Source organism: Caretta caretta, chromosome 1, assembly GCF_965140235.1.
Source record: "Caretta caretta isolate rCarCar2 chromosome 1, rCarCar1.hap1, whole genome shotgun sequence".
In the NCBI taxonomy this organism is placed as follows: domain Eukaryota; kingdom Metazoa; phylum Chordata; order Testudines; family Cheloniidae; genus Caretta; species Caretta caretta.
Genome location: NC_134206.1, coordinates 134902755 through 134924930, shown reverse-complemented (window position 1 = coordinate 134924930; position 22176 = coordinate 134902755). Strand labels below are relative to the sequence as shown.

At 40.8% G+C, this 22176-nt stretch overlaps 1 protein-coding gene across 4 annotated transcripts in view; it reads right to left on the bottom strand.

Moving 5' to 3' along the window:
* Positions 1-21571, bottom strand: part of MSL3 (MSL complex subunit 3) — a 39043-nt gene extending 17472 nt beyond the window's left edge. For 2 of the 4 annotated variants that reach the window (XM_048860674.2, XM_048860680.2), the window contains exons 1-12: positions 21414-21571; positions 17859-17941; positions 16108-16203; positions 15559-15659; positions 13942-14030; positions 12911-13033; positions 12313-12473; positions 5814-5972; positions 5005-5267; positions 1718-1827; positions 833-932; positions 113-197 (exon numbers count right to left, since the gene is read on the bottom strand). In XM_048860674.2, coding sequence (XP_048716631.1) covers positions 113-197; positions 833-932; positions 1718-1827; positions 5005-5267; positions 5814-5972; positions 12313-12473; positions 12911-13033; positions 13942-14030; positions 15559-15659; positions 16108-16203; positions 17859-17941; positions 21414-21512 — 1469 coding nt within the window. In that variant the 5' untranslated portion in view covers positions 21513-21571. Of the gene's footprint in view, positions 1-112; positions 198-832; positions 933-1717; positions 1828-5004; positions 5268-5813; positions 5973-12312; positions 12474-12910; positions 13034-13941; positions 14031-15558; positions 15660-16107; positions 16204-17858; positions 17942-19577; positions 19729-20599; positions 21078-21413 lie in introns of those variants that run through there. The other 2 variants (XM_048860699.2, XM_048860689.2) reach the window with 2 other exon arrangements.
* Between the last annotated feature and the right edge of the window lie 605 nt (positions 21572-22176).

Genomic DNA, 22176 nt, shown 5'->3' with positions numbered 1-22176 from the left:
ATATTGCATCAGGCACCCAAAAATCAAGGCATCCAGAATCACTAATTACCCTTGAAAGTTTAGGCCAATATTACCTCATCATTTTTACATGTAGTATATGATGTCAAATTACCTCAAGAACAGTTCAAAATGTTTTACCAAAACTTTTAGATTTTTGTCAGGAAAGCACATCTTCCCCAGTATCTCTGGAAGTTTAACTGTAAATAAACAGAGAAACAAACAAAAACACTTAGTCTACAGTTTAATTGCTTTTACTCAATATTTGACTTAATACTCATAGAAGAGGCATATAAAAATCTTTCCCCGAACAGCTTCTCTTCTCTTTATAAAGTATTTATAATCACCACCACCACCAAGCACTTAATGTCCATTAGAAATAGAATGAGGAAGTTAATACTGTTACTTCGGTTTCTTGACATGCACTGGATATCTCTCTCGATATATAACTGCTACAGAGCCAGCAAAGTGAGCTCAGAACTCTGTCTGTGGCTTCAGCACCCAAGAGGCAGATTGTAAATGCTCATCTAAAGAACACTCTTTTCAAAATGTGTTTAAAATCTAATGCACATTTTTCAAAATATTTTACTGCAACTAGACAACTGCGTTAAACATAAAAATTTCCATTTTGCAATGCTGTGATACCAATTTGAGGTACACAGAGTTTTTTTAAATGGCTGTTCTGTAAGTGCACCTGGAACCTAATAGTTTTAAATTATGAGCCAAATTTACCTGAGGCCACTATTGGAAAAAAATTAAAACACGAATATAAAACCATTAATTTAGATGTACAGCATACAAGATTGTGTTTCATAAAACAAGAGTTATGTTTTACCAAACATCCGTAGCAAATGCTGAGATCCATAGATGTAAGAAGGAGGAGGTGGCTGATCGCTTTGGGGATAGTTCTCTGGCATCAGTTTCCAAGACAACACCTAAATACAACATTCTGGTTAGAAAAATATATGAAAGTATGATCAAGAATAGTATAGCTTTTAGCCTGACTTAATTCACACAGAGATCTGGATTAGAGGACAATCAGATTTTTAAAAATATTTTCTTACATTCCGCCTTTTATTTAACTTCCTTGTTTGATATTAAAAAGGCTGTTTAACACCATTCAAAGCTTCGCTGTACACAGTACAATACTGTGTTAAACACAGAGTCTGTGCCTCCTAAATGCAAATGCACTCCTGTCAATTAGCCTATCCAACCAATGCCAGCACAGTTCTATGAATAAGCATTTTGTTATATAACTAGTCCTTCAGAATTAACAGCGGAAACACAGAATACTGTTTTTTCATCAGAACCTGGGGGGGGGGGGGGAAAGAGTACAGTAGCTTCATTTTTCCCAGTCACACTAATTTCTCAGAGTAGTAATTTTAAACTAAGTATTTTGCTTAAAGGTTTTACTGTGTTTATACACAAACATTTCAAAGTGCCTTCATTTTTAAAATAAGTGTTGGACAGACAAAAAAGCCATTTGGCCACAGAACGGAAAAGAAGTCTTCACGGTGATGGGTGGACTGGAAATGAAGCATATAAACCAATAAGTAATGAAATTACTATTTTACTCTGAACTATAGAGATGCTACTGCCCTTCTTAAAAAAAAAAAAAAAAAAAAGTGTTGCATTTTACAGGGTCCTAAGTTTTTCCACATAAATCTAACATCAGTTTGGAGCACCACTTGTGGAGATGACTCTTCAGTATAGCTGTTACCTCATTCAATTCGTTATTTCTTCTACCTTCAAAGCCAGCAAATACTGCACTCCCTTCTTTGCTAGGGGTCAGAGTGATAGGTGACGACGACCCACTATGGACCGGCGTTTCTTCAAAAAGTACACAGAAAAATACTTTACACAAAGATCCATTAAACGTGGCGTTTATTTCATTCAGCTAGAAAGGTCAGTTTTCTTATGCAGCTATTAAACAGAGTCAAAGCCTGCTGCTAAAACCTTTAAAACTTTAAACACAGGAACAAACTGAATATCCAACGTACCTGTCACGAGTTTATCAAATCTGCCCACAAAAACAAAAAAACACCATTGCCCCTTTAGTTCTGACCTGCACCAATCGTAAAGTCTGCAGCTTTTGTGTAAAGTTATCAAGGGGGAGGGCAAGTGGGGTTTAAGCGAGAGGATTTCTTGGGCTTGGTTCAATCCCCCAGTCCACCCATTGGCTTTTCAGCCCTGAAACACTCTTGCAATACTTTAGAAGAGGGTCACTGCTAGAAAAACAAATTACTTTGTAAAACTGATATTGGAGAGTTGTGAAAGCATTGTATCCAAATAAATTTCCAGATCAAATTTGTTCAGGTTTACACGTGTTTTCTAACGGACAGCACTGCAAATTCAATTGAGATGTTAAAGTCCAGATGTCTTCTTTCTGGTTCATACATTATCACTGCTAAAAGACTAAAAAGCTGTCTTTAGTTGCCTTTACTGGAGAGGCAGTGGTCTAACAGGAGAAATAATTCGAAGACAACTGCTTTTGCACAGATCATCCTACCACGGGAACTATTAACAATTCTGGTTATGTATGAACCAGAAAAGTATCCAGTTCACTCCTGCAGCTGTGTTGATTCACCAGGGATAAAAATAAAGTATGCCTATATGTAGGGCCCTACCAAATTCATGGTCCATTTTGGTCAATTTCAGTGTCATAGGATTTTTTAAAATAGTAAATTTCATGATTTCAGCTATATAAATCTGAAATTTCATGGTGTTCTAATCATAGGGGTCTGGACCCAAAAGGAGTTGTCGGGAGGGTGGGGGTTTGCAAGTTTATTGGTTGGGGAGGGGGGGTGCGGTACTGCTACCCTTACTTCTGCACTGCTGCAGTTGGCGGCGCTGCCTTCAGAACTGGGTGGCCAAAGAGCAGCGACTGCTTGACAGGAGCCCTGCTCTGAAGGCAGTCCGCCACCAGCAGCAGCACAGAAGTAAGGATGGCATGGTATTGTATTGCCACCCTTACTTCTGCGCTGCTGCCTGCAGAGGTAGGCCCTCAGTCAGCAGCCGCCACTCTCCAGCCACTCAGCTCTGAAGACAGCAGCGCAGAAGTAAGGTGGCATGGTATGGCATTGCCACTCTTACTTATGTGCTGCGCTGGCGGGGCGCTGCCGTCAGAGCAGGGCACCCAGTTGATAGCCATCACTTTCCGGCCACCCAGCTCTGAAGGCAGTGCAGAAGTAAGGGTGGCAATACCACGATCCCCCACTAAAATAACCTTTTGACCGCCCTGTAACTCCCTTTTGGGTCAGGACCCCCAATTTGAGAAACTCTAGTCTCCCCCATGCAATTGGTATAGTATCGGGTAAAAGCACACAAAGACCAGATTTCATAGTCCATTACACATTTTTCATGGCTGTGAATTTGGTAGAGCCTTACCTATATGACTGAATATCTACAAGAACTCTGCAAATCTGCTCCTTTAATTTTTTTTTTTTTTTTTAAACCACATTATTTTTCTTCTGAAAAACTATGACTTTATGACCCTGTTCCCTGATTTTGCTTTGGGACAGACAAAAACATGGAATCCATTTTTAGAGTAATTTTTCCAGATGATGAAATCTCACTTAAAATGTCTGAATTAAATGAATTACAAGGTCAGAAAAGTCACACATGCTTGTGGACAATGTGAATGAGACAGTTTGTGCAGACGTGAGCTAAAAAGAGCTGATTCTGTGAGTGCCACTCAACCATCAGAAAGCTCAACTGAAAACCTTTGGCCTGATTTTCAGAGCTGCTGATCATCAAGTGAAAGCCTGGCAACCAGTTTTTAATCCAACCACTTCAGAAAAATCCTTGTAAACCTATTCACCCGGAATGTCTTATAGAACAATCCTAGTGACCTCCCATCTGGTGGGCACAGAGCCATTTGTAGCAGCCTATTACAGCTCCCAGACCACCTCACCTTACAGCCAGCCAGCAGAAACACCAGAACTCTGAGCAAGTATTGTTCTGCAACTCTTTTACCCCAAAGTACCCAGGCTAATCAAAATCTGCCAAGAACACTGGGTCCCAGTGGCCCCCACACATCACTGGGATGAGCAATCACCTGGGACAGCCTACAAGAACAGTAATACGTCTATCAAGTGTAATGAGCTATGAGATGGCCTCTACTAGTGCAAGTGTGAATAAGTAAAAAGTTTCATTTGTTGCCCACAAAGGGGCATAAAATGTAGTGTGCCTACTATTAGTTTAGAAGCCATAAAGAATATAGAAGATGTTAGCTAAAAAGGACAAAATTTATGAGTGAACAGGACAGAGAGAGAGAGAGGGGAATAAAAAGTTTTTCTTCCAACTCAATTTACAATTCCTATTTCTGACACCAAAGCATCATGGATTTTTTTTTTTATTTTTAAAGGGGAGGCTGGGAGGGACAAGAATAAGGCAGGATCCTTCATACAAGGCAAGGGACTCTGTATAATGTGTTGGAAATTTAAGAAGTTTCAGAACAGAAACTATTCTGTGAATAAAGCAGTTATACTGGAAAGAGTATGTGTAATTCAGCACACTGGAAACAGCTGGCTAACAAAAACATTCCAGTACTTCAGAAGCGCTTTACCCCTTAACTAAACAAATGGAACATCATGACCAGCTCTTCTCCCTTCACTCCCTAAAAAGTTACCTCTTCACAACCCCAGCATGCAGCTCCACCTCCTCTCCTCTGCCATGTGTCACAGCTGCAGCTTCTGTGTGACAGTAGGCCAGTCACCACTCAGGGTCCTCTCACTTAGTTGGCTCTCCCTTTACCACAAATCTCACCTCTCCACTACTGGTCCTACCTACTTCCAAGTCTTTCCCATGATTCTCCCGGAAGCCATCCTCTGCCCAGTTTCCATTACTTGCTTAAAACTCCCCCACAGTCGCCACAGATTTCCCCTTTTTGCATAAAAAATTAGAGGCAAAAGGTTAATAGGACAATAAGGAAGTACTCAAGACAAACATATTTGTTCTGCAGCCCACAAAGGTGAGCTACACTAATATCATAAAACTGCAACCTACTCTTTTCCAGATGCAAAAACAGTTTTGGCATTGAAGCAGGCGTATCGAGATGCCGCCGTTTAGGTTGTGGAGATGCACTACTTTCTGACAACCTGTCACAGTTCGATGTATGACGTGTAGAACGCCTCAGAGACTGTAGCATTTCAGGCTCAGCTTTTCGCCTCTTGGGTGTTGCTGGCTCTCCTGTTGTAGGCTGACTGTCTGTGGATTGAGGAGTTGGTGGATTCAGCAGAGGTGGACTCGGGGATAGCTCCTCCTGATTTCTAGGAAATGAGGAGAAAGCCTCTCATATAATTATAAAAGAGAACAGCTTTCCAGATTTAAAAAAAAAAAAAAAAAAAATATATATGTCTTCATGGATCTAGCTAAATAATTGTTCAAAATTAGGGTTGAAGTCTCCTTTTGAAAACTGGGGGACAAGTGGCTTATTATTTAAAAAGCTGCAATCCCCAAAGAGAAGTATTTATTTTTCAAATGTTGAAGCCCTTTACACCAATTAAACAGAAATGTAAATCTTACTTTATTCCCAAAATTTCAGTTTCCTTCTATACCACTTAGTTCTACCTTAATTTCTTTCAAAGGTAGAGTTAACCTTCTGGTTGCAACAAAAATTCCAAACCAGAACAAAAAAAAGCCCACAAAAACAATTGTTGGAAGAAAGAGTTCAAGATTTTATAAAAGCAATTTTGAAATACAAAAGCAACATGTTATGATTATTCACCCTATTTCAAAATGTATTTCAGTGCTCAACAAAATCTGTTTGCTGTATCATGAGGAAAGTGACACAATTCAGAGTCTATCCAACTTACCTGTTAGTGTTTGCTGTATTTTCTTTGATTGGAAGAAAGAATTTGGATGAAGTCACCTTCTTAAACTGTGCTTGCTCATAGGGATAGAGCAAGATCAATGGAAGAATGAAGTCAAAGGTTATCCTCAGTCCATCCACCATTTCTTTACACAACTCAACACTAGAGAAAAGATTGAAAAGGAGGGAGAAAAGGATTCAGTTCTAGGTTATGCACCCTGAAGTTGCATGTTATTAAGATTTCATGATGTAATTATAGGAAATCCCCTTTAAAAACAGACCATGAAGAGACTCAACTACTATACGTGCCAAAATTCAATCTATTTTGTCACAAAGGCAAAAGTGACATCTCAATTTTAAAGTTTAAAACCAACAATTGTTGCTGATAAGTTAAAATACAAACTAACTTTAGTCAGCATTTCCTGAAACAGAGCACAATACCACCAGAGAGGACTCTGCCTCAGCAATTATACACTGCACATGGGGTTGGGTGGGATTTCAGCAATGCTCGGCAATGGCTTAACTGTTCTCACTGAAGTCAATGGGAGTTTTACCATTGAGTTCAATGAGAAGAGAATTATGACAGCAGTCAGTCCTTTTGAAAATCCCATTCAGTTTAAAGATTATGTTTGTGACCAAGCAGAGTAGTAAACAAAATAACTCCATAAGAAACAAGATTACATGCTTGCCAGATGAAAAGAAAAACTATTTCGTAATTACTTTCAAAGTTCCTGCTGCAAGCTCTCTCTATAGTCCGTACAGAATAGTGTTTGTGTCATAAAACCCCCACTGTGGAAAAAAATTCACCGATTTTTACCTCTGCTTAAAAAGATCTCTTATAAATACTCGAGAGACAGCTATAGAAGAGGTTTCAGAGTAGCATCCGTGTTAGTCTGTATCCGCAAAAAGAAAAGGAGTACTTGTGGCACCTTAGAGACTAACCAATTTATTTGTGCGTAAGCTTTCGTGAGCTACAGCTCACTTCATCGGATGCATGTAGTGGAAAATACAGTGAGGAGATTTATAAACATAGAGAACATGAAACAATGGGTGTTACCATACACACTGTAAAGAGAGTGATCACTTAAGGTGAGCTATTACCAGCAGGAGAGCAGGGGGAGGGGCGGGGGGGACCTTTTGTAGTGATAATCAAGGTGGGCCATTTCCAGAAGTTGACAAGAATGTCTGTGGAACAGTGCGGGGTGGGGAATAAACATGGGGAAATAGTTTTACTTTGTGTAATGACCCATCCATTCCCAGTCTTTATTCAAGCCTAAGTTAATTGTATCCAGTTTGCAAATTAATTCCAATTCAGCAGTCTCTCGTTGGAGTCTGTTTTTGAAGTTTTTTTTGTTGAAGAACTGCAACTTTTAGGTCTGTAATCGAGTGACCCGAGAGATTGAAGTGTTCTCCATCTGGTTTTTGAATGTTATAATTCTTGACGTCTGATTTGTGTCCATTTATTCTTTTACGTAGAGACTGCCATGTACATTGGTCAAACTGGACAGAGGGGCATTGCTGGCACATGATGGCATATATCACACTGGTAGATGTGCTGGTGAACAAGCCTCCGATAGTGTGGCTGATGTGATTAGGCCCTATGAGGGTGTCCCCTGAATAGATATATGGACACAGTTGGCAACGGGCTTTGTTGCAAGGATAGGTTCCTGGGTTAGTGGTTCTGTTGTGTGGTGTGTGGTTGCTGGTGAGTATTTGCTTCAGGTTGGGGGGCTGTCTGTAAGCAAGGACTGGCCTGTCTCCCAAGATCTGTATAGAAGAGTTACACAATCATGTTGATTGAGTGGCAGGGAAAATTACATTAAAATTATTTACTTTAGTATGGTAGAAGTTCTTGAGAAAGTTAAATCAGGAGAGCAAAGGGTTTTTGGTATGAGAGAAAGAAGAAATTAACAACTACTGAGTCCAGAGCTGTTTATTTTTTATTTTTATTTTTTTTTAATACACTGTCATGAATGACCATTCCACTTTACAGGCATTAATAAAGACAATGAATATTTTTATATTGAGGGCTATAACTTGTTCAGGAAGGACAAGCAGGGTAAAAACAGAGGAGGTGTTGCATTATATAACAATATACACGCTTGTTCTGAAGTCCAGAAGGAGGTGGGAGACAGACTAGGTAAGAGAGTCTCTGGGTAAAGATAAAAAGGTTAAAAAAATAGGACTGACATGATGGTGGGGTCTACTACAAACCACCAAATCAGGAAGAGGAGGTGCGTGAGGCATTTCTAGAACATATAAAAGAAGCATCCAAAAGCTGGTAGTATTGGGGGACTTTAACTACCTAGACATCTGTTGAAAAAGTAATATAGCAAAACATAACATTTCCAATAAGTTCTTAGAATGCATTGGGGATAACTTTTTGTTTCAGAAAGTAGAGGAAGTAACCAAGGGGACAGTCATTTTAGACTTGATTTTGACCGATAGGGAGAAATTGATAGCAAATGTGAAGGGGGAAGGCAATGTGGATGACAGTGACCCTGAAATGACAGATTTCATGAGTCTAAGGAAAGAAATTAATGAAAGAAGCAGAATAAGGACAATAGACTTCAAAATAGCAGACTAACAAACTCAGAGAACTGGTAGGTAAAGGTCCTATAGGAAGAAAATCCAAGGGAAAAAATGAGTTCAGAAAAGCTGGCAGTTTCTCAAGGAGACAATATTCAAGTCATAACTGCAAACTATCCTGTTGTAAAGGACAGATAGGAAAAATTGTAAGAGGCCAATACAGCTCCATTAGGAGCCCCTTAATGACCTGAAAATTTAAATGGAATCCGACAAGAAGTGGAAACGTGTACAGATTACTATGGAGAAATACAACAGAATAGCACAAGTGTATAGGAACAAAATCAAAAAGGCTAAGGCACATAATGAGTTACACTTAGCAAGAGACCTAAAATGCAGTAAGAAAAGGTTATTTAAATACATTTGGACCAAGAGAAAGAGAAAGGAAAGTGTAGGTCCTCTACTTAGCAGGGAAGGAGAGCCAATAACAGATGACATCAAGAAAAGTGAGGTATTTAATGCCTATTTTGCTTCAATCTTCATTACAAATGTTAATGGTGATAGTCACTCAACACAAGTAATATCACCAATAAGGGGGAAGGAATGCAAGCCAAAATAGGGAAAGAACAGCTTAAAGATTATTTAACAAAGTTAGATGTATTCAAGTCAGCAAAGCCTGATGAGATTCATCCGAGTGTACTTAAGGAACTAGCTGAAGCAATCTTGAACCTGTTAGCAATTATCTTTGATAACTCATGGAAGACAGGTGAGGTCCCAGAAGCCTGGAGAAGGGTAAACATAGCACCTCTATCTTTAAGAATAGGAACAAAGAGAACCTGGGGAATTACAGAACAGTCAGCCTAACTTTGATACCTAGACAGATACTGAAACAAATTATTAAAACAATTTGTGAGCACTCTGATGATCATAGGATTATAAAGAATAGCCAGCATGGATTTGACAAGAACAAATCATGCCAAACTAACCTAATTTACTTCCTCAACGGGGTTACTGGCCTAGCAGAAAGGGGAAGAGTCATAAACATGATATATCCTTATTTTAGTAAGGCATTTGACACAGTCCCACATTAGTCTCAGAAGTAAATGAGGTCTATATGAAATTACTATAAGGTAGGTGCACAACTGGTTGAAAGACTGTACTCAGAGTAGTTATCAATGGTTCACTGTCAAACTGGGAGGGCATATCTATTAGGGACTCAAAAGGGGACTTGATAACAGTCTTCAAATATGTTAAGGGCTGTTATAAAAAAGGACAATGATTAATTGTACTCTATACATATGCAGCAAAGGTAGTACACTAGAAATGGGCTTAATTTGCAGCAAGGAAGATTTAGCTTTGATATATGGATAGTTAAGCTCTGGAATAGGCTTCCATGGGAGACTGGAATTCCCATCATTGAAGGTTTATAAAGACAGGTTGGACAAACATTTGTCACGAATAATCTAGGTTTACTTGGTCCTGCCACAGCATATAGGGAGCTGGCCTTTGATTTCTCAAGGTCCCTTCCAGCCTCCCTACATTTCTGTGCTGCTAAGGGGTTAGGAATCAAACGTGAGTTCTATTCCTAGCCATGCCAACAATTTTTCTGAGACACTGTGGGCAAGTGTCTTTACCTCTGTGCATTAATTTCCCGCTACGCATCCATTTACCCTTCTCCATCTACAAAATAGGGCAACTCTTATCTCACATGGGCGCTGTTAATATGGGTGAAAAGCTGGGGACACCCCCATTAATAAAACACAAAAGGAAATACCTGTAAATTCACATAAACAGACCACAGAATGGTGTGCAAAAGTATGGGAGAGAAAGGACAAAGGAATACAGCTTTTGGGAAAGCATTGTTTTTCAAAGAGACAGACCATTTCATTATTTAGTTGACTCTTTGTGAACAGTGACGAGGATGAAATTTCTCTAATTTAGGTGGCAGATAATCCCTTGACCTTAATTTGCTTCTAAGTGACAAAGAGTCCTGGAATTGTTGCTTTGAAGTTACCACTTACAGCAGTGGTGGGCAACCTGTGGCCCACCAGGGTAATCTGATTGCAGGCCGTGAGACATTTTGCTGACATTGACTGTCCGCAGGCAAGGCCCCCTGCAGCTCCCAGTTCATGGCCAATGAGAGTTGTGGGAAGTGCCGGGCCACAGGGACGTACTGGCTCACCACTTCCCATTGGCTGTAATTTGTTTTATTTTAATCAACATTTAAAAATCTAATAGATTTTTAGCTTTTTTATAGTCTCAATTAGTACACATACACTAGTTTAAATTAATAAAAAAGTCATTAAGTTCTCTATTCCTATTTCTGATGTCTCATGATAAGCATTAGTTTGGGATATTGTAATGCAAAAAGAACCTAAGTATTATTATCCTGTCAAAATAGTGAATAATACATCATAGTACAAACTGAGGCACTGCAGGGAATAAGACAATTCTGAATCGCTGAAACAGAATGTGACAAGACAAATTAAAGTTTAATCCTTTAAAAAAAAAAAAAAAAAAGAAAAAGAAAGATTCCACCCCAATGTTAACCTGAAATAGGACAGTCCATCCATTTAGACTGTTAACTCCTCTTAAAAGTAACTCCTGAGCAGAAGGAGTATGTATGGATGGTTTTATCACTACACACATATCTTCACTGCATAGTGATGCTTGAGATCAAGAGCATTCGGCAGCCTAATCACACAAGAAAGTGACTTGCCTGTAACTGGTGTCCTCTGAAGGCATTTTGTGATACACCTGGACTTTTGGAGTTTGTGCTACTATAACCTGACAAGCTCAAAGTTTAACTTTACTTTAGCAGGGGGTGTCTCACACCAGCCTCTGTAGTGGAAGATAGGTACCTCTTAGAGCTCAAAATTCGATTCCTGTCATGCAAAGGTGAAAATGTCCCATATATACAGAAATTCTTAACAAAAAATGGCTAAAATAGAAGCCTCGACTTATGTGACAGAAGGAGAGAGTGACGCTTTATTGTAATGCAAGTGTAGAATAAATATGAAATTAAAGAATTAGTTATCTTAAATTCAGTTAAGGAAATATATGTGTTGTAAAGAAAGGCCCTAACTGGCAAGCAGAAAGAAGGTCTTGAAAGTAATAATCTACGGCCAAAACAAATTAACTAGGGAGGATGTTGGCTCAAAGAATAACTAATAAGGTAGGTGAAGTCTCTAAGAAGGGGGCCTCTGACCAAAAGAGGTAACTGAAGATAGTTTTAAATAAGAGAATCTGTCCAAAAAGGAGCCAGGATGGAGCTTCCCATCCCACATACCAGTATTATTTTAAAAAGTAACGCCCCATGTGAACTCAGGGGCAACAAAAAAAGCTATTAAGACAGCAAGAATGATGAGGCCTTGGGGAAAAAGGAGGTTGTAAATCTTGTCTGAATTAAGACTGTAAATAAGAGTGAATGGTCTCACATTGTTTGGTAGCTAAAGTAGTAATAGCTATGACATCATTTGTTTGTTGAAGGGTATAAAAAGAGTTACGAATCTGAAGGTTCTTTGTCAGACCCTATCTGATCATGCTGGAGAACGCCAGGATGAGAAGGCCAAATTAGGGGAAACTATTCTTAAATATACTGATCACATGCTTATGAATGCGTTGTTGCTGTATTGGGTGTAGTGACCGCTCATTCGTTGGGCTGTTAGGCATGTTTAGAGCAATTGTATAAAATACCATTTGGCCTTTAGACTTCATAAAGGAATTTATGGTTAAATTAGTATTGTGGTAATATTCCTGTATTATTATTAGCAATTCCAACATCACCTCTTTGGATAATAGTAATTTTCTCATCTCTAAACATAAAGTTGTCCTGATATTGTTGTGCTGTCTTACACATCGGGGTATCAGTCCATGGTATATGGATGGGCACAATAAGAACACATCATCTAAAACCTGGGCTTGAAATTCAAACCTACACTTCCTCTACACCCAAACAAACGGTAGACATTACTTACTTCTTTTCTGGTGGGACGTAATGAAGGTTCATGTTGACATGTGAAGTCATTTGATGGTGCCGAGATCTTTCATTAGCTGAAAATGCTGCATTTATGGCAAAATGCTTCACATACGACTCCAAGATAGTTATTATATTTCTCTGACAAGGCAGTTTCACTAGCTGAAGAGACAATTTGATGACTGTCAAATAATACAATTAAGGATTTAAGCAATGAGCCACAACATTAATTTTTGACCCACAGGCTAGCCTAACTAACTAGTCTATTTTATATATATTTATTTCAAATTTGCTCCTTAAATTATACTTTTGCTCAATCCCTTGTGTGTCCAGTTTTGGGGAACATATAAATATGATAGCAGAAGGGGATTAGCTCAGTGTTGTATTCCAAGTTTCTTAAAACAAAACCAGATATAGATGTGAACCCCAATTTTACAGATTAATATATTGGTAATTCAGAACTCTAGTCATTTAGAAGCCTTATCCCCTGAAATCTTAGAAGTTTTGCTATAAAGGCAAGTTAGCTCTACATGCAAGTGCGACTTTTGACTGCCTTCAGGAATTTTTTTATATACTCTCCCTCATTTAACCAATCATACCCGTTTTCTCCTGTTAATATAATAACAGTCTTCTTCAAGCTTTTTTTTCAAAACTTCAGGAATTTCTATGCTTATTGCTCTTTCTTCCATATCCCTTTTAGTGTGAATCTCTTGTTCTTCTTTCTGCAACAGCACAAATCAAGGTAAGAAAAAATGGTTAGTGTTACTAGTTAATTACTGTAGTATGTTAGGCAAAACTCGATCAAATATTAAAATTTCTGCTAAACAGAAACTGAATCTAACTACTTGTATGATAAAATACATGTAAGAGTATAGTTTCTGAATGTAGATGGACAGTACACAGTGTAGTTTCTTTCCAGTAATACCTTCAATGTATTTAAAAAAGTCCTGTTTTAAAAATTCTATTCGTTTTTTCACTGGTTTTCCTGTTTGCTTTTTGCTCCCTCACATTACAATTTAATAATAATCAAATCAATTGGGTCACTTTTTCCATTTGTTTTTAAACAGTTTCACTTTCAAATGATCTCTCCTGCAGTGTTTAGATTATAAACAGCTTTCATGCACCTGTTTCCACTGACTTTTTGTACAGTGGAAATATTTCTACTGGTCTTAGATTCTTACAAATAGGTCTAAATTTTAAACTAATTTGAGTTGGCAGACCCTCTTTAAAGACACTGTGTATATCAGCCATTAAAATCCTGATGACATTAGAATCTGCTTCACCTGCAGAGACTAGTAACATTTTACAAGAACTATAAATCTGGGTAGTGCTGTGTGCTGGCAGACCTTAAGAGTGGAAATAGAATGAGAAGAACAAGTCTAATTTAAATACATTTTATATTGAGATCAATGCCATCTAAGGGAGTAAAACATCTTCTATGGGTTTGAATAACTCTACCACAATAAGACCTCTATTAAGAGGTCAACAATCATGAGTTCTAGTCCTGGCCCTATAACTACATGCTGCATGGCCTTGAGCAATGAATTCACTTAACTGGGAAAATTGAGACAGGTTCAACCATGTAAAGTATTAAGTATTATTAAAATTAAGGGAGCTCATAGGAATATACCATGTCTGTCCTCTCTTCAATGTCACTTTCTTCACTTTTTATTTCTTCATCTGTTCCTTCATCACTGTCATCAGAAGAACTACTTATAGCTGTTTAAGAGAGAAATGAGTTATTTTTGATATTTCACAAATTTATTCTGCATATCGCATTGGACATAGATTCATATCCAACAATTTTTCACTTTGTAACATTTAATTCAAGGCTGTTTGGTTTGTTGTTTTTTGTAATGAGGTATAAACTAGAAATGCTGAAGAAATATTTTAAGTATTTTAGCATGCAATAGTTAGGAAGCTCAAAACAAACAATGCTCATATATCAACTTTAATTCATGAACATTCACCAGTATATGCAAATTCACAAAATTTTTCAACAACCAGTAGCTCTTTTTAATTTTCACTGGACTCTAGTTGTAAGCAAAAGGTTAGCGTATTCAGCTTAAAAAGGCAAAAAGAAGAAAAAGCTTTTAAATAAATATCACATGATATGCCCAAATGCAAGTTGTGAGCAAATTATACCAAATGTTGAAATGAAAAAGTGGTAAATACTAATGGTGTAAAGATGTCTGAATCAGAGGAATGACAATGGTCAGCACACTAATGAAGTGTTGACACTGCAAAACAATACAAACAGACCTTAAAGTTACTAGAAAAATGCCCTTGGATCGATGGCTGATAGAAGAAAGAGGCCAGGAACAACCACCACCAGCATGCTGGAGGCAAGAAACAGATCTCTTTACCATGCAGGTAGGGAAAAATCCTGTTGCCCAAAAGATCAGGACAAGCCAAAACGGTAACTGAGCAGGCATCAGAGTCCTTGGGGGAGGCTGGGGCCAGACAGAGCAACCCTTTGATCTGAGAGTAGTGTAGAGGCCAGATTTTTAAAGATATTTAAGTGTTGCTGTTCTCAGCATTGCAACAACTACATGCCTAAAATCCCCTTTTGAATATGATATTTAAGCTCCTAAATCAGTTAGGTGTTGACACGGTGAGAGCAGCAACACCAAAATAGCTTTAAAAATCTGGGCCAGAGAGTGCCCAGAAGAGCTGAATGAGGGTAAAGCAAAGAGTATTGTCTGCCTCAAGGGTAGGGAGAGGAGAAGGATATCTTGGTGTAACATCTGCTCATTTTTTATACAAAACATATTAATATACTTCATATAGTTATATTAACATTCTAGCCAGTGCTATTACATGCATATAACACCAAACCCAGTAGCAACTCAGACTGCTGAATTTGCACAGTTACAGTAAAACTTGTTTTATGAATGAATGGAGGATGGAGTTCATAAAACTGAGTATCTCAATTTACAGTAGATAAAGGATATGTTGCAGGATGGTGCCGTGCATCGTTTTCTTCTTGTCCTTCAAATCAGTGCAAAGTGATTACCAACACAATGAAGGCATCAGAATGTGAAGGGATGTCAACTTGTTCATCATCAACATTGCTTTCGTTATGTGTCCCCCCCCCCGACCTACTCAGGAAAAATTGTTCATATAACTGGTTGTTCATAAGATTGGAGTTTGTAAAATTGAGATGCCACAGTAGTTTAATAAGTTAACAATTTTGTAAATAGCACAATGCAAGTGTAGTCATCAAATCAAAGAGAAGACAACTTACAATTTTCACTACTCTCATCATTTTCCTCAGCAGGAAGGCTTTTTAACACAGAGTCAACACCAGGCAATCGACAACATCTCTTCTTCCTTCCCTTTCTTCTCCTAAAGAAGAATTTGAGTGAATTGTTCAATCTGTCATTACTCCACTTATTTACTACTGCTGTCAAAGCATAAGAAGCAGTGCTATATGCAAAAGCAAGAATAAAATATGCATAGGCAATGAATGTTTGTGATTGTATTTATTATTTCAAAAATAATTTACTTGAGGGACAATATTTGGACACATCAATGTTTTTTACACTTTACTATACTCCCGCCACCCTGTTCTTCTCTGCAGCCCTAAAAGGCTAGCAAGTATTACAGACAGATATTTGTTTTTGGGGAAAGAGTCCTGCTTCAAGTCTCCCCAATGTACTTGTCAGTGATGTTTCTTCAGAAGGATGTGGATCCAGTACATAGGAATTTTATAACAAGTCTTAACTATATACCAGTTTTTAAAGAGATTTTGAATGAAAGCCATATGAAGTCAAGAGATAAACATATTCCTTACATGCGAGCTACAGCTTTTCTTGCCAATTTACGTTGTAATCTGCGGTTTTCGTCTGTATCACGAAGAACATGATCTTCAGCTGCCCATCTATCCCAGCTAAATATAGGGCAAAAGAAAAAAATGTTAATAAATAGAAACTGACTTTACCAATAAATACTGAATGACAAATGTAGATTTACAGTCATCTACAAAGTAAAATTTTAGTGCTCTTTAGAAACAAAATCTGGAATTAAGTGGTACTATGATGTAGACTTGCATCTTTTTGCACCACCCTTTGGCTTTATTTTTCCTTAAAAAAAATAAATAAATAAAATACACTTTTTCCTTAACTTTACAAGTTGAAGTACCTGAAGCAATAAGATAATGTTAAGGAACGTCAGGTCAACATTAGAATGTTTCCAAACTTCACCATCAAGCAACTCAGATTATGACAGAGATACAGTCTGAGTTTCCACCGACACAGAGGCCATAAACCAGTATATCAACATAAATGAATTAGTCCCATAAAAAGCATTTATTAAAGGTATTCACAAAATAAAGATTACTGAAGTCCTCCTTTTTCATAATAGTATTACTATACCTTCATAGGAAGAAATAATCTTTATGTTGAAATGTTCCCAATTAATATAAAATTGTTGAAGAGAAGCATGCAATAAAACCCAACTTTGTTTTCAGGTTCGAGCCTCTAGATCAGCTCCAGAACATTTATTTAGCAGAGGACTACTAGATGACATTTTGAATGATAAAACCAAAATTTAAAAGGAAAATGATTAGTTAAGCAAACAGGCATGCCATTAACATTTACACAATACTACAATTATAATTACACTCAAATTATCAATGGGTAATCAGTGCAACAACAGAGAGAAATACAGCCTTATAATCCTGGAACCTAACAGTACCCTTTTTATGTTAATTGGAGATCTCCTGAAATTTAGCAAGGCTACTCCTTTTATATTCAATTATAATACTAAGTAACTTTAAACTGCCCTTTTCCATAATTATATTCCCACTACCTTCTTACTGGCACTTTATATTACGCATAATTTAAATTAACATCTGTGTCAACATCTTTCCCACACTACCAATATAGATAGCATTTTAATAAACCATTCACAACTTTTAAAAGTACTCATTAAAAACCTTGCTCAAACCAGTTATAACCAAAAACATAATGGTAACATAACACTGGGCCATGTCCTTCCTAACTCTTACTTTCCGATAACTAAGGTCCTACCAAATTCAAAATTCCCTTTGGTCAATTTCATGCCTGCAGGGTCTTAAGGTTGGTCAATTTCACAATTTCAGATGTTTGCATTTGAAATTTCACTATGTTGTAACCCTGGGGGCCCTGATCCAAAAGGGGATCGGGGGGGCCAAAGCTGTTGTAGGGGGATTGCAGGATTGCCATACTCACTTCTGTGTCGCCTTCAGAGCCCATGTCCTGTCCCTCCCCAGCCCAGCTGATTTTGGGGAGATCACATTCCACAGGAAGGGCTTATTTCACAGTCTGTGACGTGTTTTTCACAGACGTGAAACTGGTAGGGCCCTACCCATAACACTATTTCCAACTTTCTTACACTAGCAACTTCCATGTCCCATACTCCTCTACCCTTAGGCTAATTTAGGCCCAAAACCTAACTTCTACTTATCTCTTACCCTACACCATCCTGTAGGCTACAGCATGCCATTGAAAAGATTTTGTAAATACAAAAACTTTTTAAATAAAATGGTGCACTGTATAGTCTCACCTTCTGTTCCAACCATTAAAATGGATCAGATATTCTGGAATCTTTCTGCCCTTCTCATCTTTTCCAACAACAATATCAACAATCTGAAAAAGAAAACAAAGCATGTGGCCTAATACAAAGATTACAGTGCACTTTCTATAGAAATGAGTGTTTAGAGAATGGGTTTGTGGGTGCAAGAAAGGAATGTATACTTATGAGTAAATGGAAACCTAATGAACTGCCTTTGAACACCCATACTGTAGGAAATCATGCACCTTCTCCTAAGCCCATGGAACTACTACGAACTGCAAAGATGTTAGAAAATGTTTGTGTACCGATCTGAGATCTAAATATTGAAGAGACTACTATTAGGTCCTGCCCTGTCCTCATTTCCTATCCATCCCAAAAAGTGCTCCAAAGAAGAGGGATGGAACAATGTGGATTTGCAGAGGTATCACATTTGGACAAGTAGCCTTCTATCTCCTTTATGAGTTGCTTCTGCAGACCCTCAATACAGGAAACTAACCAGTAACATCATGATACAGAAGGAATACCAAATGCTTAGTTAAAACTATTGAACACTCTTCTTGTTAACAGCATGTAGGGCCTAACGCAGAGGTGAAAGTAAGCCGGCACAGCATACCAGCAAGAGCCGGTACGCTGTGCCGGACCAACTTCCCCAAGATGGCCATTTAAAGGGCCCGGGGCTCCCTGCAGCAGCGGAGCTCCGGGTCCTTTAAATCGCTGCCTGAGCCTGGCTGCCGGAGCCCCAGGGTAGCAGTGGCAGGGCTCCGGCGGTGATTTAAAGGGCCCAGGGTTCCCCACAGTGGCCAGGGCCCCGGGCCTTTAAATCACCGCTGGAGCCCTGCCACCGCTACCCTGGGGCTCTGGCAGCGATTTAAAGGGCCTGGAGCTCTGCTGTGGTAGCTGGAGCCCCGGGCCCTTTAAATCCCAGCCTCTGCAGCTGGGAGCTCTGGGGGTGATTTAAAGGCCCCGGGGTCTCCCAGCTGCAGCCAGAGCCCCGGGCCTTTAAATCTTTAAAGGCCCCGCCTCTTCTGGTTGAGGCCACGCCCCCACTCAGGACTCCGGCGTACCATTAAGTCCTTTAAATTACTTTCACCCCTGGCCAAACTGCAGAATTAAGAGAACAATTATTTGCGAATGTCTGAACTGAACTCCAAGTAAGATAGCACAACAGATTTTGAGAATAGCTAATACTGCCAGCTGCTCACAGAGCGTGTTTTTATTCCATCTAGTACAACAAGTCCACCTACTCATATAAACAGACTTGAATTCAAAGTACTTTCACTTTGATATCTCCCAAAAAACTAAACAACAATCTAGAAGATTGAAGGATAGCCTTAATCTTGCCAAATAACTTAAAATCTAGTCTGGACAACTGTGCCACACATAAGACTTAAATACGCACTCAACATACACACCACGCATATCAGGAGTGTTATATAGTGCCTCTTAGGAAAATCCCTTTAGAAACCTCATCTCTTCCACAATGCTCACAAAAATCGAGTCAATCATATTAACTAGAGATGGCCTGAAATTTTCCGTTGGGGGATTTGGCACAAAATGCAGCTTCCACAATTTCAACGTTACTGATTTTTTTTTTTTTCTATTTTCCACTGGAAAATAGAAACTAAATAGTCAAGTTCCTTGAAATATTTCGGTTTGCGGAACTGAAACGAAACATTTTTTTTTTTTTAGGTCACATTAATTTGTATCCACCTGTGCTGTTGCAATGCCTCCTGTAGTTCAGATGCTTCACTCTCTTGCAGGGGCCCGGCTCCCTCTCTCACACCTATAACACCTCCCGTAAGGCACTGCAGTCTTCTCACCAGTTGAATCAATGCACTCCATCGCAGGAGTTGTGATCCAGCTAAGGAGCCAGGACCGCAGAAGAGAAGGGATCTTTTTGTTTTTCTAGATCTTTTGCAAACACATTTGGGGGCATTAACAAAATAAGACGCAACTCTGCAACACCCATTTTAAGGGGCTCCTACAGGCAACTCTCTCTGTGGAACACGAAAGGGAGCAGGTCAGCAATACACGCCTGGATGTTCTTATAGCAACTAAAAGGGCAGACTTCAAAGAGAGAAACTGCTAAGTCCTTTTTTCAGAGTAACAGCCGTGTTAGTCTGTATTCGCAAAAAGAAAAGGAGGACTTGTGGCACCTTAGAGACTAACCAATTTATTTGAGCATGAGCTTTCGTGAGCTACAGCTCACTTCATCGGATGCATACCGTGGAAACTGCAGCAGACTTTATATATACACAGAGAATATGAAACAATACCTCCTCCCACCCCACTGTCCTGCTAGTAATAGCTTATCTAAAGTGATCATCAGGTGGGTCACTTCCAGCACAAATCCAGGTTTTCTCACCCTCCACCCCCCCACACAAATTCACTCTCCTGCTGGTGCTAGCCCATCCTTGATCACAGAAAACTGGACTTAGAAATTTCAGACTATCCTTTGGGTGTGATGAAAAAAAAAATCAAAGTTGCTGAAATCCCTGAAACTGGAAAGACAACCATCTGCACCATTACACAGCCTGAGTTAAGATTTAATTTAAAGGGTGTTTCACTGTTATTTAGTGAACACCCAAAACCAATATTACATTTCTTTTTCTAAAAGCTCTACACGTTTTTAAAAAGTCCGAATGCCCAGAAATTAACCACTTAGCCAACACTATGTAATTCATCACACACTGCCACTTTGCCCGCTCCGCTTCTGCTTCGTCCAACGGTACCTTTGACTTGAAGTCCCAATTTAATAGGCTTTTACCGGGGAGGGCTCCCTCACGGTACTGTGCCTATTAAAGGCGCACAGGACTGAACTCCACAGGGGAGCCTATTTGGCAGGTGCACACGGAATCGAGGGTGGGCATGTGTCTGGCCCAGCCCCGTTCACACCGCTCCTGTCTCTAGGACATGCAGAGCCCTGCTCCGATGACTGGCAGCCCACACACAGCGGCCACCGCCTCCCACGCCGAGCACAAAGCCGCCGGGGGAACCAAGCCAGGGGCACGGCCCGGAGCGGGCGCAGCGCTTCGCTGGCGGCCTCAGGCCCGGAGGCTCCCAGGTGCCGCGGCGCCTGACCCCGACTGAGGCCCAGGGGAACTGGGCGCCCGCACGCCCCCGAGGCTCCGGACCGGGGCCGCGGACTCCCGCGCGGGATGCAGGCGGGGAACGGGCCCCAGCAGGACGCGGGGCTGGGCGCGGCGGCTGCCCCCTGGCGGGGTCGGGCCGCGGCAGCCGCCGCCAAGCCCCGGTGTGAGGCTGCGCCAGGGGCGGGGCGGACGCGAAAGCGGAGCCTGCCCGGCCTGAGGAGGCGGCGGCGGCAGCGTCCGAGGCGCCCGGCTGGAGAGGGCGGGGCGGGGCGGGGCGGGGCCTGTCTCTCTCCGTCACGCACACCCACACCCACACCCACCCACTCCGCGGCCGGGCGGAGCTGCCGCTTCCGCCGACTGCGGGGCCCGGCGCGAGGAGGCCGCGGCGCGGCGGGGGAGGGGAGGGTAGGGGCGGAGCTAGGGGCGCGGCGCGCGCGCGCGGCCGGTGGGTCACCTTGGCATCATAGAGCACTTGGGCCTTGGTGGGGTCGGGCTCGAAGCAGAGAACGCGCTCGCCTCGCTGGAACTTCAATCTCATTCCCCGCGCGGTCATTTGTTCGTCATGGCGAAGAGTGGAGAAAACCCCGCCCCCTGCGAGGGGTGGGGCCTGAGCTCGCCCCGCCCCCCGGGCCGGGGACCTGGATGCGGGGCGGGGATCCGCGGAGACCTTCCGGAGGAGGGAACCCCCCCTCCCCCGGCCGTGGGCACGAGGGGTGGGGCCAAGGAACGGCTGTAGCTCCCCTGTGCTATGGGGCTGCATGATTGACGTGTGGTGCAAATTATTTAGGGAGCTTTTTTGCCTATAATGTGCCAATCAGCAGCCCTGGGAGGTTATGGCCCAGTTGCTCCCCTGTTCCCCCCTTCGGTCCCAGTGCCCCCTGGGCTGCCTTTCAGCCCCTGGTTCCGTCCCTGGAGTCCCCTCATAGTCTCCTGCAGATCCCCCCGCTACCTCGCTCTGCCTTTGTGGGTCTTCCCTCAAACAGTGGTCTCAGCCCTTCGTACACAAATCACCCAGCTGATCAGGAACTGGAGAAACAGGCCCTTAATCCCGCGGGGGTATAGCTGAACCTAGCTGTCCTTAAAAGGCCAGCCAGCCTGTGACGCTAGTGCTAACTTCACCGTTGTAGCGGCAGTTCTAGTCATTTTCTAGTCTAGGCAATTTAGTCATTTTCATCTGTAGTGTAAAAAATTCAAACAAATCAGCATCTAATTATCCA